Source organism: Eleutherodactylus coqui, chromosome 4, assembly GCF_035609145.1.
Source record: "Eleutherodactylus coqui strain aEleCoq1 chromosome 4, aEleCoq1.hap1, whole genome shotgun sequence".
Taxonomy (NCBI): Eukaryota; Metazoa; Chordata; class Amphibia; order Anura; family Eleutherodactylidae; genus Eleutherodactylus; species Eleutherodactylus coqui.
In genome coordinates this window covers 46407860-46420955 of record NC_089840.1, presented here as the reverse complement: position 1 = coordinate 46420955, position 13096 = coordinate 46407860, and the positions used below count along the sequence as shown (strand labels likewise).

Here is a 13096-nt window from a genome sequence, read left to right as displayed (position 1 = left end):
GTAAAAAGTACAGTAAAAATGCTGTTGCACGAGCAAATCCGCAGCACTAAATGCCCCAAAACGTGGCACCCATACGCAAATGTGAATCCAGCCTAAGATAAACATCAGCAGCACAATTCTGAAAAATGAGGTGTTCCATGTTCCGTACCCCAATCTACTATATAGTGAGTGGAGAGTTGTTACAACACGTCTCTCACTCTGAAGGAGCAGTTTATATATACACATAGGAGGCACAATCCATTTATTTCAATGACAATTCTATGTAATACTCCAATTCACCTGCAGAGGCACTGCAGGAGAATTTTAAAAAATGCCAGAGATTTCCCTCAGATTACAGCTATGGTTCCAGCATCAGGACATAATGTAGTTAGGAGGTAGCGTACAAGTCACAGTGATGCCCCAATTATACTGACATGGATAGCATACTGTTAGCATGGAACGGATCTCTTCACAAAATAAAATTAAAAGAGGTTGTTCAGGACTTTTGGGACTTTTCCTATTTGATTAGTGGAGGTCTGTTACTTGGGTTTCCTGTTTATCAGCTGACTCGTAGGCTCACTTTCAGTACAGACAGTGCTGCAAATAGCGCTGTTAGTACTGTAGTGTCCAGGCTTGGTACTACAGGCAGAGGTGCCATTGAATTCATTAGGACTGTGCCTGTACTATCAAACTGGACTGCTGCTAAGTTTACAGAACTATCTACTTTCAGTGGGCCCAGGAAGTGTCAGGAATCCCAACCGGTAGACCCTCGCAAGTCAAGTATTGATGACCTGTCTTGAGCATAGGTCATTATGAGGAGAAGCCCTTTAACCTTAAGGACCCCTTCACACCAGCGTATGCACAAAAACGCTCACGTAAGCACAGTGCATTTGTACCGTCAACTACGTGCTTTTGCGCATATTACTGTATCTTCTGCGCTCGCAGGGCCTGGTCACATGGGCGCGAGACACACCTACGTAGCGATTTTAACGGCTACTCAGCATAATGAGTTCCAGATGTGTTCTTTTTCCCGTGGAATTGCGCAGTATATTGCACACCTGAGTGGGCACCGTGGCATTTGACAGGCGACGCCAATGGGCAAGAAGACTGTGTGACGTCCCATAAATTTGTCACGTAGGCTTCTAACACTGTTGGGTCCTCTATTGGCTGTAGTGGTCACGTTGGTAAACAACCACGTAGCCGCTGCAGCGTGAGGTTAACAGAAAACCGCTGCAGCATAAGGGGAGCAGTGTTTTTTTGTTTTTTTTTATCTATGCATCCCCCCACTACGGCCATAAAAAGTACAGACGTAACACGGACAGAAAATACGCCTGTGTGAATGTGAAGGGTTATATTCTAATCTCGGTGATATTACTTGATTGCAATGATACTCAACATATTGCAATACATTTTTGAAGCTTATGAGAGAAGGCGCCACCCAAAAAATCGTTCAGCATGGTAAGCCAAAAACCAGCAGCGCCAGAGTGAGCAAGACCGTATAGTAACGGTTCCCTAATAGCGCAATAACCCATATCGATGTCCCAGACCCTCCGGCATTATCCTGCGCCACTCCTCTGCTGGGATGGCCCTTCCCCTGACAAGTTCTGGACTGGGAGGAAGTTGCTGGAGTTGAAGAACAGATTTCCTTCAGCACAGTCCTTGCTGTCCCGTTATCTGGTGGTGCATGTCAGGACTACTCTCCCTCCCTCCCCCCTGTCATACCACCACATCCCCCCACCCGCACACACACTGCCAAAAAACAAGCACCCCCACCCCCCCTTCTCCTTCCTCATTTCCTTAACAGCATTTCCTGAGCTGGATAACCCAGTGATTTGTAAGAAAAGGAGGAAGAAGGAAAAAAAAATATAGATAGGTCAAAAAGAGTCATTTGCAGCCTCTGGGACTGGTCATGGTGCACCTTGGAGTGCAAGCTCCTGTGACTTTCTACTGAGCTGCAGAAGAGGATTACAGACTTGGACAGTCCTTGCTTAGGTGGCACACTTGGCTTAAGGTTGTGCCCTTCCCTGGATCCAGATGTCAGGGTGCCACCACCCAGCTGCCTTGCCTTGTCTCCCAGGATGTGATCCCTCTGCCCATCCAAGTCTCAGCCTCTAGATCCTCCAGTCTCCACCCTGGGGTGACAGCTGATCTCCTTGTCCAGAGCTGCTTGGATTTTCCATGGAGTGACTTGGAAGGAGCTGGGACATCCCAATGTTGGCTGGCTGAGCCCTCTCATCTCTGCATTATCTAGAAATTAGTCTGCGTTCCACTGGGAGGGGTAGGGGGCTCCTCTCTGGACCAACTCATGAAGAACAAGGGAGCCAAGACGAAGATCAAGAGGAAAGGAGCTTTTGGATGTGACCTGACTGAGCACCTGGAGTCCTCTGGGCAGGATGGTAAGTGCCAACCCTGTATACCCAGTCTGGGGTGGGCAGCCAGCAGCAACTCTTCCTATCTGCAGGATATGAGTAGTGCTTGTATGGAGCAATTCTCTAAACTGATGCAATTAGAAGGCTTCGGAGAGTTATTTGCTTGCAGGCAGGAAGGGGTTAATGTCAGTTGGTTGGAGGGGGAGACATCTGATTTGAATTAGGGAAGAAAATACTATGTTGCGCTTTTTTTTTTTATAACAAGTTCTGCTAAATGTATCACTGGGACATTAACCCTTCCTGCAGTGGAAGTTTTTCTAGTGACATGGCTGGGAGGGAAGAGGTTAACTGCAGATGTGAGAGAACAGATCAGGGAGAAGTGCAGGGGCGGTGTTAACCCACACACTGCTGGGAAGCTGCGGGCAGTATAGATTCTATGTATCATATGTCCGGGTGTATTTATACAGGCGTGTGCGATATCAGTCCCAGAAACTCGCACTTTTTATGTGAGTGCGATGTGTTTTGTGCGTAAAAAAGGAAAATCGCATCGCTTTCACGTGAAACTCACATTTACATGCAATTGCAATGCGATTTCTTATTTTTTAACGGTTTGAACAGAATCGCCCAATAATAGAATATGCAACATCAATGCGAGAGAAAAATCACCCATTTAAAATAATGGGGTTTTTTCACGTGCGATTTCTGTGCTTCTTGCAAACCGCCTATGTAAACGCACCCATAGTGTCTCGCATCGGTCCTGTGATCAATACAGGATGTCCTTGAGGCATACAGTGCTGGGAAAAGTCCATGATAAGTTTTTTTTTTTTTTTGGTTTAGGGAGTGTTTTCCTTGGCAGGGGAGGGGTTAATTGCAGATGTCATAGGAGGGACAGTTGCTGGGGTTAACCCATTAAAGCTGCATTCCCTTTAACTATTGTGAAGGGGTTAACTGAATAGAAGGCATTATATAATAGGGCTGCTTGAAATACTAGGAATTATAGGTACATATGGTGGAAGGGTCAATTATAGTTGTATAATAGTCATGGATCTGATCCCACCAAAGGCTCTGGAATTAACCCATTGACTGCCAAGGTGCTGCATGAAATTTACACGTAGGCGGTAATCGTGCGAATAATTGTCGAGTGGTTTCCATGATAACTGTTAGGTTAAAAAGTAGGCAGCGAACCAATGATCAGTGATAAATCGTTAGATTGCTTATCCAAACGACAACCAAATTATCGTTCGCGCACGTATTCATATTGAACGATTATCGCGCAGATTGACGTGAGAATTGGGACAATAATCATTCGGTGTAAAAGGGCCCTTAGGATTGTTGGGATCTCATTGGATTGCGGGAATCTGACCAATAATCGTTCATTGTAAATACCTGCGTGATCTGAACGACTAATGTCAATTCGTTCGCCGTTTCGATTGTGGAGGCCGGAAAAAAAAAAATCAAATGACAACCGGCCTGTGTTCATCAATGACTGTGAATAGAGACGGGCGGGCTGTAATGATCCCCGGCCCGTTCTGCCTCCATTCACTGAGCGATGATCGCTCCTGTGTAAGTGGCCAGTGTGTTGGCTAATGGCTTCTATCCATTTATACTAAAGGTCCGTTTAGACAAAGCGATTGCCAATAAGCTATTGCCAAGTAACAATATTGTTCCGTTATTCCTGCGTGCTGGGTGATCGCTCATATTGTTATATTTCGGTTTTTTTTTTAGCAGGAGCTCTCATGGTGGTTTGATTCATTATGAATTTACATTTGCTGCACCTTTCTAGCGACAAAGGGTTAATATGATTATTACGTCTTGTACCCCCCCCTTCCTTTCCGAAGAGTCATTCTCGTAACATCCTGTATGGATTAAAAAGAAGTGACATAACCGATCACTCATGGTACTATGTGTCATTAGGTGAAACCAGACATTAGAGGATTGTCTCATTCTGTATGCAGATTTTACACCCCTTTTTGTGCTACATGTATGTTTGTTTTCTAGTCTTAAAGTGACAGAGCGACAATTTTCTCCATTTGTATTATTTATCATGATGGGAACTTGTTCTTGCGTTCTTCTCCCTTAAGGACTCATGTTTTCAGATAGACGATGGCTGTAATTACAGCTCTGGTAATTGTATGCAATTGATAATTATAGTGTATGCGGCTGCGCTCATACGTGGCTGTTACTGAGCGATGAAGAATAGGGACAGCGGGCGAGATCCATAAAGGCCTAGGTTCTCTATGGCTCTAAATTTGGGGCCAAATGTTTAAAAAGTGGCAAAGAGAAGCTGTAGGGGAGGAGTTGCATGTAGCAGCCAATCAGGATCCAACTCTTACTTTTTCTGGGTACTTTGAATAGTTGAAGCAGCTGCTGCAGGTGACCCCTTCTTCATACCTCCCAATATTCGAACCAGCCTTGGACAACAGAACCTCACTGAAATGGCCATTTTGGGGAGCATTTACATAAGCACCGCCCCTTTTGAGTTCCATTTAATGGGACAATCCCATAAATAACAGCACAGCTGAGTCTTGTGTCTTAGGGTTTACTCACACAGGCGTATGTGTCTCTTGTAACATGCGGTGCTAAAAGGTGATTTCTGGCCAATCACCAAATTTTACCATACTGTATATGCCAGGAAAATGCCTCTTTGGAACGTATACACTTTTTTAGGGCTTGATGCTAATTTTTGACTATTGGGGAACGCCAAAAATGGCAGAGTTCAAGTGCTTGAAAACCGTAATACCCCTTTAGGCCTCATGTCCACTAGCTAAATGGAATTGCGGATTCCGTCCATAGGGAATCATTGGCCATCCGCGGTCCATTAAATTGATTTTTGCACCCGCGGATGGCATTTTAAAAGAATTGCGTTTTTCATGCGCGGGAGAAAAAAGGCGGCATGCTCCATTCTGCCGCGGATTCCGCGCGGATCGGCAACATTGCGATCACATTGATAGCAATGTGTGCGGATATCTGCATGCAAAAAAATACCATTTAAAGCAAATCCGCGCAGAATCCGCCACGGAAATCCGCAGCAGATTCTGCACGGATTGTATTTTTCAAGTGGACATGAGGCCTTAGGCTGCTTTACATGGGCAGGATCCACTGTGAAATTCCTGCAGCGTTTATCGTAAAAGCCATGCGGAGGGAATTTAAAAAATCCCCCTCACATTGTGCGGATATTTTCTGAAAAGCGCTGCGGATTCTGGTTCCGCAGTTTGTAATGCTGTTGAATTCCGCAGCTAAATCCACACCTAGAAATCTTACAGAATTACTGCAGGTATTCCACAACGGAATACCCGCAGCAATCCCGCCATTTGAGCAGGCGGCCTTAAAGGGATTGTCCAGTTTAGACTTCAAGCACTTTAGGGGTTCTTGGGATGTACTTTGGGTGAAATATCACTTTATGGGGTTGTTCTGATTATGTAATGAAAACGTAACCCCTTAGGCTACCTATACACAGGTGAGCGTGATATTGGGCAGTTGCCAATGTGCGTTTTCACTGTGATGCGTGGTGTTTTTTGGGGCAATAATGCCTCCCATCACTTCTGTGGCTTTTTAGACGCGTCAGAGGATCAGAAAGTGTCTTCAATGGGAGACCTCGCATCGCACTTCCACGCACATCGCAAGCCGTGCGATTTGTTTTGCTGTCCTATTGAAAAAAATTGCTTGTGTACGAGATGACTCCATTAAAAAGAATGGCAACGCACAAATCTCACAATGCACAAATCTGGCGTGAGTTTCTCGACATTGTTCAGTCACTGGCAGCATTTAGGATCCCAGCGAGAATTTGAACAATTATCGTTCCGTGTAAAAAGATACTTACATCTGCTGTATCAAGCAATCACTGTCATGTGTAATGACACCTTTAAGCAACTTGACGGAAAGGCACAACTCCAATACTGGGGGAATTTATGTAAATATCTACCCTACATTTTTAAAAGCTGAAGTTAAGCCCCATTTACACGCAACGATTATTGCTCAAAATTCGCTCAAACTATGTCTTTTGAGTGATAATTGCTGCGTGTAAATGCTACCATCGTTTGCTTTTCGGCCAAACAATGATTTTTAGTTGAGCTTAAAATCCACTCTTTGGCCGGAAAGCTGATAGCAGGGACTGCATGCTGTGTTCTCCACAGGAGCGCTGTCTACATTGAATTTAGCTGCAGTCTCCCAGGAGAACAAAAGAGCTGTATGCAGATAACAGACCATTTGCTGTTCTCTGCATACAGCACAGAGAGCCTCATTTACATGCAAATGAAGCTAATAAGCTACTAATGGGCATTAGTGCCCATTAGCAGCGTATGCAAAATGATCGCTCAAACTGTCAATCATCCTATCTGTTGAACGCATTTTGAGCGATCATCTTTGCGTGTAAATGGGGCTTTACAGCGAGAAGAGCTTCTGTATCTGTTTCCCCATGATAACACTCCTTCCTCTCTAATCTAATGATTTAATTATTTCATAGGGTCCTCATAACAATTACTTAGGTCCTTTTATTCTTTTACCTGAGCTAGAAATATTGGATTCTGATTGGTTCTTAGGATAACACTCAACTGCTAATGCGGGAAATGTTCTGGTGGAGACACAGACCCCGAAACCGCAGTCATTATAGTTCACAATCTATAGTTTAGAGTTTAATCTAAGAAAAAAAAAATCAATGAAGTGCTCTATCAATAAATGATAAGCTCTATCTGATGTAAAGGCTTCTCGCCGTGTTCTTTATACTCCATGATGTTATGCGGTATCAATAATATATGTTAAATTCCTTCCTGAAACCTGTTATATCCAATAACCATAAACTACAGAGGTCCCACAGATCATCTGCTGCACGAATGAAAAGCTCTGCAACTTTCTAGTAGGCTTATAGGGGTTATCCCAAAATCTTAAGTTATCCCCTGTCCACAGGCTAGGAAATAACTTTATGATCTGTGGGATCTCTGCGCTAAGACCCCCACCATTCCCAATAATGGGTTCTGTGTCCCACTTTCTTCTCACAACGAGTTATTTAACACAGTGCCGGGGATCAGCCTTGGCTGGGGTTTCGGCCACCCTAGAGGGATGGGCTGAAGACTCGGGCTAGGCTGCTACCACAATAGGACTCAGTGAGTCAGTTTGCACTACGGCCAAGAAGTCATAGTGGCTTTGTCAGCCTGCTTTGGGATTAGGCTTTTGTGTTCCGGGTTGGACCAAGCTAAATTGGCGCATGGCCTGTGATGGTCGGCCTCAGGGGCTAGCAACCCAGTGAATAATCTGAGGGTAGCTCTGGAAATCTTTAATTGGACCAGGAGAAACAAATCCAGAGCAGAGGTGGTCGCCCGTGTATAGGTAGCCTTAGGCAGGCATGAAAACTGAAGGATGGTCTGCCCATGTAAACAGGTTGTCATTCATCTATGAAGAACTGCCTGTTCACTGTGAATGCAATGGGCTGCCGGACGTGATCTCCAGTCCGCTCCACTTCCAATCACTGAACGATTATTACTCCAGGAGTGATCACTGGGACAACTGTCAGGTATTTCTGCACTTGCCAATCGTCCCATGTAAAAGGGCCCTAAGCCACAGTTGTTCTGTGTAAACAATGCCACCAACCAGGCCATGCGCACAAATACGTTCACTAGTTGCTAGTTGATTTCAGCTCACCTAAAAATAGTCGCTAGTTGACTAATTATTGTCTGGTGTAAACAGGTAATTGTTTGTCTTTCAACGACTAGCCAACACCTTTGCAGGGAGGTGTGCGCTTGTTTAGCGTCTGGTTCCTACCTTTTTTTTAAGCCTCTAACTTCACGCTCATTGGTCCCAAAAACACATATATACATGAAGTGACCCTCGACTGAACAGTCCCTGCTGGACTACAGAAGAACACTCACTGCTATGGTCTCTGGCTGGTTTTGGTCTTCGGAGATGCATTCACTGACTGTTCAGTCAAACCAGTGAGAGACTTCAGCAGCGAGCGTTCACTCAAAGACCGCTGGCACGTATTTATGTGCATGCGTTGGGAGAGGGCGGGACGGGGCGGAACTTAGCTCTGCCCTGTCCCACCCCCTCCCATTGCAAACAGTGGCAAATGATGGCGGAGGGAGCGGGAGCTCAGTGCACTGCTTCTGGCACAGCCCGCCTCCTCCCCCTGCAGAAAGGCACATCGTATATCGGCCGGGCGTGAAAACCCAGCCGATATACGCATGTCGGAATAAGCCCTCAGAATGCGGACATGTAGATAAAATTGTGTATTTTTTTATTGTGTGAAATAGAAAAAAATAAACTTGTAATAATAGCCAGGTAAGTTATTATGTTATTTCTAGTGATGAGCGAGCATTGCCCTTAGCGAGTACCTGCCGGCTTGAGAGAAAAGGTTCGGGTGCCGGCGGCGGGCAGGGAGCTGTGGGGGACAGCGGGGAGGAACGGAGGGGAGATCTCTCTCCCCCTCGCTACCACCTCCTGACTGCCGCCACTCTCCGCTCCCCCGCCGCCGGCACCCGAACCTTTTCTCTCGAGCGGGCAGGTACTCGCTAAGGACAATGTTCGCTCGAGTATACTGGCTCACCTCTAGTTATTTCCCTTTATAGTGAACGCTATAAAAACAAAACCTAAAAAACAATGGCGGAATTTCTGAGGGATTTTTCCATCTTCCCTCCAAAAAATGTAATAAAAGTTCTGCGACACATTACATGTATCTCAGAGTGGAGCCATTTAAAAAATACAACTCATCCCAAAAAACACAAGCCCCGACACAACTTTGTCAATGGGTTATGGCTCTTGACGATGAAGATTGCTTGCAAAAAGTAGGCACCAAGGGGTTAAAATAACATCTGGTTACAAAAAAAATACAAAAAAATGCTTTCTAAAAATGCCAACAAAAACAGTGCAAAAAATGACTACAATACGCTGTCTGTAAATATAGCCTAGTGCAGATTTTACGCCGTGAGCCCCGGTAGCTGGTTGGCCACGGAGCTTGGCCTGATGATTTTGTTTATTTTGACTCTTTAGCCAACTCCGCTGATGACAGGATTGTGCTGTTACCTCCACTAGAAGGAGAAATTTGGGGTAATAATTCCCACATGGCACAGGAATAGCAGCAGCAGGGCCAGGCGGGAGGATTGTTGGTGGCTCCATCTGTTCCCCACCTGCCCCTTTCTCCGTGTAGCTGCCATCCCACTCACCCTCTTCATCACAGCCGGTATAGAGAGGGCTCTGTTCTGGGACTGGCAGGGTCTCTGATCAGCAGCCAAGCAGAATGTGCGCCTGTGCCTTTAACGCCTGCTTCATTTCCTTCGTATGTCTCTGTAAACACGTGTGTGCCCAACACGTCCCAGTCATTCACCACCGCCGCCATTAATCATCTAACATACGGTAAAAGTCCTGTAATCTGCCAGATTTGTTTCAGTCCTTTCAGATTATTGGATGCTATAAATACGTCTGTCGGTTTCTGGGACAGCTCACAAATCCAGGATCTTATATTACACCCACCAGATTTGAAGCCTGGGAAAGCTGGGTGACTTGTACCACTATAGCCTCCTACCAATGGGTGTAGCGATATGCCGCGGCAGATTTTCACCGCGGGAGCCGCCGCCAGGGAGCAGGGGAGAGCTGGCAGCTCTCCACGATGAGCCTGTCTGACAGATAGGCTCACCACAGAGAATCGCGGCAAATCGCAGCATGCTGCAATTTAAATCCCGCGGGCGGAGAATCGCTATGAATCTCCGCTCGTGGACAGCGAGGCTGCGCTTTTCATAGTAAGTCTATGGAAAGCAATCACTGCGTTTCCTGCTGCCGGATTATCACCACGGGAAACGCAGTGAAAAATTGCCCATGGACAGGAGGCCTAAGTCAGGTTGTCATGGGCAGTTGGGCAGTGCCAGCCTAGGTTAGCTCCTGCCCCCGGCATAAGTGAAAAAAATTCTATGCTCCATATTACACTAATAGGTCGCCTGACTGTATTCTGCTTGTGCAGAAAGCCGAAAGATAGCAGCATACCCACACCAGAACAGCACAGGGAATAAATACTGTACCAAAACCAAGTTTATAACATAAATACAGCACTAGAAACAAGTTAATAAATGCAGCACAAGCCAACCTCAGTACAGAAATGCAACACCAGAACCAATCTCATGATATAAATACAGCCCCAGTATTAAGCTCATAATACAAAAGCAGAACCAAGTTCTTAATATAAATACAATACCAGAACCAAGCTCATGACCTAAATACAGCCCAAGGACCAAGCTCATGATACAGTATCAGAACCAAGCTCATAACATACATACAATACCAGAACCAAGCTTATAACAAATACAGCCCCAAACTCATAAATACTGTACAATACCAAAGCCAAGCTCAGAACATAAATACAGCCCATACCAACCTCAGTGCATAGACACAGTACCAGAACCAAGATAAAATAATGTAACAAAACTAAGTGGTTATGTTGTAGAGGCACAGATGAGCTGACCGTGGCACCACAGAATATCAAAAGGTGAAGAGACAGAGCCAGGAGGAGGGTGATTCATGCAGTTGCACAAGATGCTGCCATACTGAGGAAGATTATTATCTGGCCAGCTTCCTGGTGCCGCATGGGTTACAAATAGATAAGGCCAGCCATCCTTATGGATTCTTTATAGTCTATCCTGCCTTTTTGGGTTACATCCAATATATCCATTATTAAGGCACCCAAAGGGGTTGTCATCCTGCTTTCTGGGACTCCAGAATAACATGTTGATCAGTTATGTCATGATACATCACCGTCAGATTGTGCTTTACATCGTGCCATGATATATCCTGCTGTCTTATATTGCTGCACAAGTAAGCAGATTTTCCATTCAGAGGTCTGGAAAAGCTGGGTGACATTCTTTTCTGTAAAGCTGGATGACAACTAACAGGTCTACAGTCACTGCTCCCAAGGGGGTTGTCATCCAGCTTTCCCAGACTCCTGAATGGTATATTCTCCCAGGTATATAGTCAGTGTTCTCAAAGTGCTGCATAACTAAGAAGCTTTTCCTTTCAGAAGTCTGTAAAAGCTGGATTGCAATCCCCTGACAGCCTCTCCTGTAAAGTTCTTCTATGAAAAGAACTTGCCAACCATTATGTCCATCATCACAGCTCCTAAAGGGTTTATAACCCAGCTCTTCCAGACCCCTGAATGGCATGTCTGTCATTTATTCCAAGACGTATTCTTCACTTTTATCATGTGCTTGGCAGTTCAGGAGTTTGGGAAAGTTGACGGAATTATACTCCCCTAGTCCGCACTTTACATAGAGCGGTCATATAATATGGCTTTGTATAAGCCTTAGACCCCAGTATGAAGTTATAATAACCACTGGGCATGAAAGAGTGTGGCGGTTTATAGAGTTTATAAAAAGTTCTGACACCTAATAAACTGGTGTGCGAAAGTAAACCGTATTTAGTCATGTGACAGAAAGAGCTATAAGTGCCCCCTAGCATAGCACCTCTGACCCTACCCCCACCTTGTATGGGGGGAGAATCGCACTATACAGGATCTATAGCATTATAATAGTGAGGTCATACATCATATCATAAGTGCCCATAAACTGTGTCCATAAAGGGGTGTTCTGGAACTATACTATTCCTGACCTGTACTCGGGATAAGTCATCAATAGCTAATCACTGGGGTCCGCTGCTCGAAATCCCACCGATCACCTGATGGAAGGATCACGCTGCAGTCTCTTCTCAGGTCAGTGACGTCACATTCATCAATCACATGGTCTGAGATCAACTTCGTCCCATTCAAGTGAATAGGACCGAGCTACAAAACCAGGCTCAGCTGATATACAATGTGGGCGCCGTGCCCGGTATGGACTGAAGTGACACCGGCAATCACCGAGCGCTGCTCCCACTTCACTCAGCTGGTCGGTGGGGGCCCTGAGCGGAGGGACTCCGCCGATCAACTAATGATGACTTATCTTGAGGATAAATATAGTGCTGGAAAACCGCTTTCACGTTTTAACACGTATATAATTTTGCGGAACAGATTTTATTTTGGGTGAATTCGGGTTTCATCCTGCAGTTTCTGAGTTTTGCACTACTCAGTGCACCATGCAAAATTGATTTTGCACTAAGTTACTTTATATATGTTTTCATAAGATAGACTGTAATATATTGTACAATTCCAGATGTATTTTTTACAGTCTTGGACTGCGTACAAATAGCCCCCACTATGTGTTGACTCAGCATCGATAAGTACGATCGGTACAAACAGAACTTGGGTCACATCTTGTGTCTGGAAACAATTATCATAATGGGTTCAATTAGTGAGAGTTTTTCTACCTAGATCTTCAAGATATAAGGAATGGGGAGGCCCTGATAGTCCTAAGGAGGGGGAATGGGGGGGGGGGGGGGGGGGCAAGTGTCACGCAGATTGTACTTGTGCTTCTGCTTATAAGAACTTGGCAGGAAGATGTTGGAAGGGTTTCCTTGCTGTGAACAGGCAGTCACACCCTGTGTTCACTGTGATTTTCCCCTCTTTAAATGAAGTCATTTTCTGCATATGGAAAAGTCATAAACGGCTCTTAAGGAGGGGAGGGGACGATGCAGAAAAGAGAAGAGTTATCAGAAAAATCTCACAAAGCATATAGAATTATAAAAAAGAGCAAACGATGCTAAATGAATTAAATAAAACATTTCAGATTCGAAATGCCAAAGGTTAAATTCTGTAGCAACCGGATAGGTACAGATTCTCCTTGTGAAGACCTAGTAGACATGAAGAGACCAAAAGGCCCCCTGCACACGGACGGAAATTCAGA

At 45.1% G+C, this 13096-nt stretch overlaps 1 protein-coding gene across 1 annotated transcript in view; it reads left to right on the top strand.

Moving 5' to 3' along the window:
- The first annotated feature begins 1761 nt into the window (after positions 1–1761).
- ARHGAP31 (Rho GTPase activating protein 31) overlaps positions 1762–13096 on the top strand; it is a 175116-nt gene continuing 163781 nt past the window's right edge. Inside the window, exon 1 of the mRNA XM_066599352.1 lies at positions 1762–2375. Within this exon, the coding sequence (XP_066455449.1) occupies positions 2285–2375 (91 nt within the window). The 5' untranslated portion in view covers positions 1762–2284. The remainder of the gene's footprint in view (positions 2376–13096) is intronic.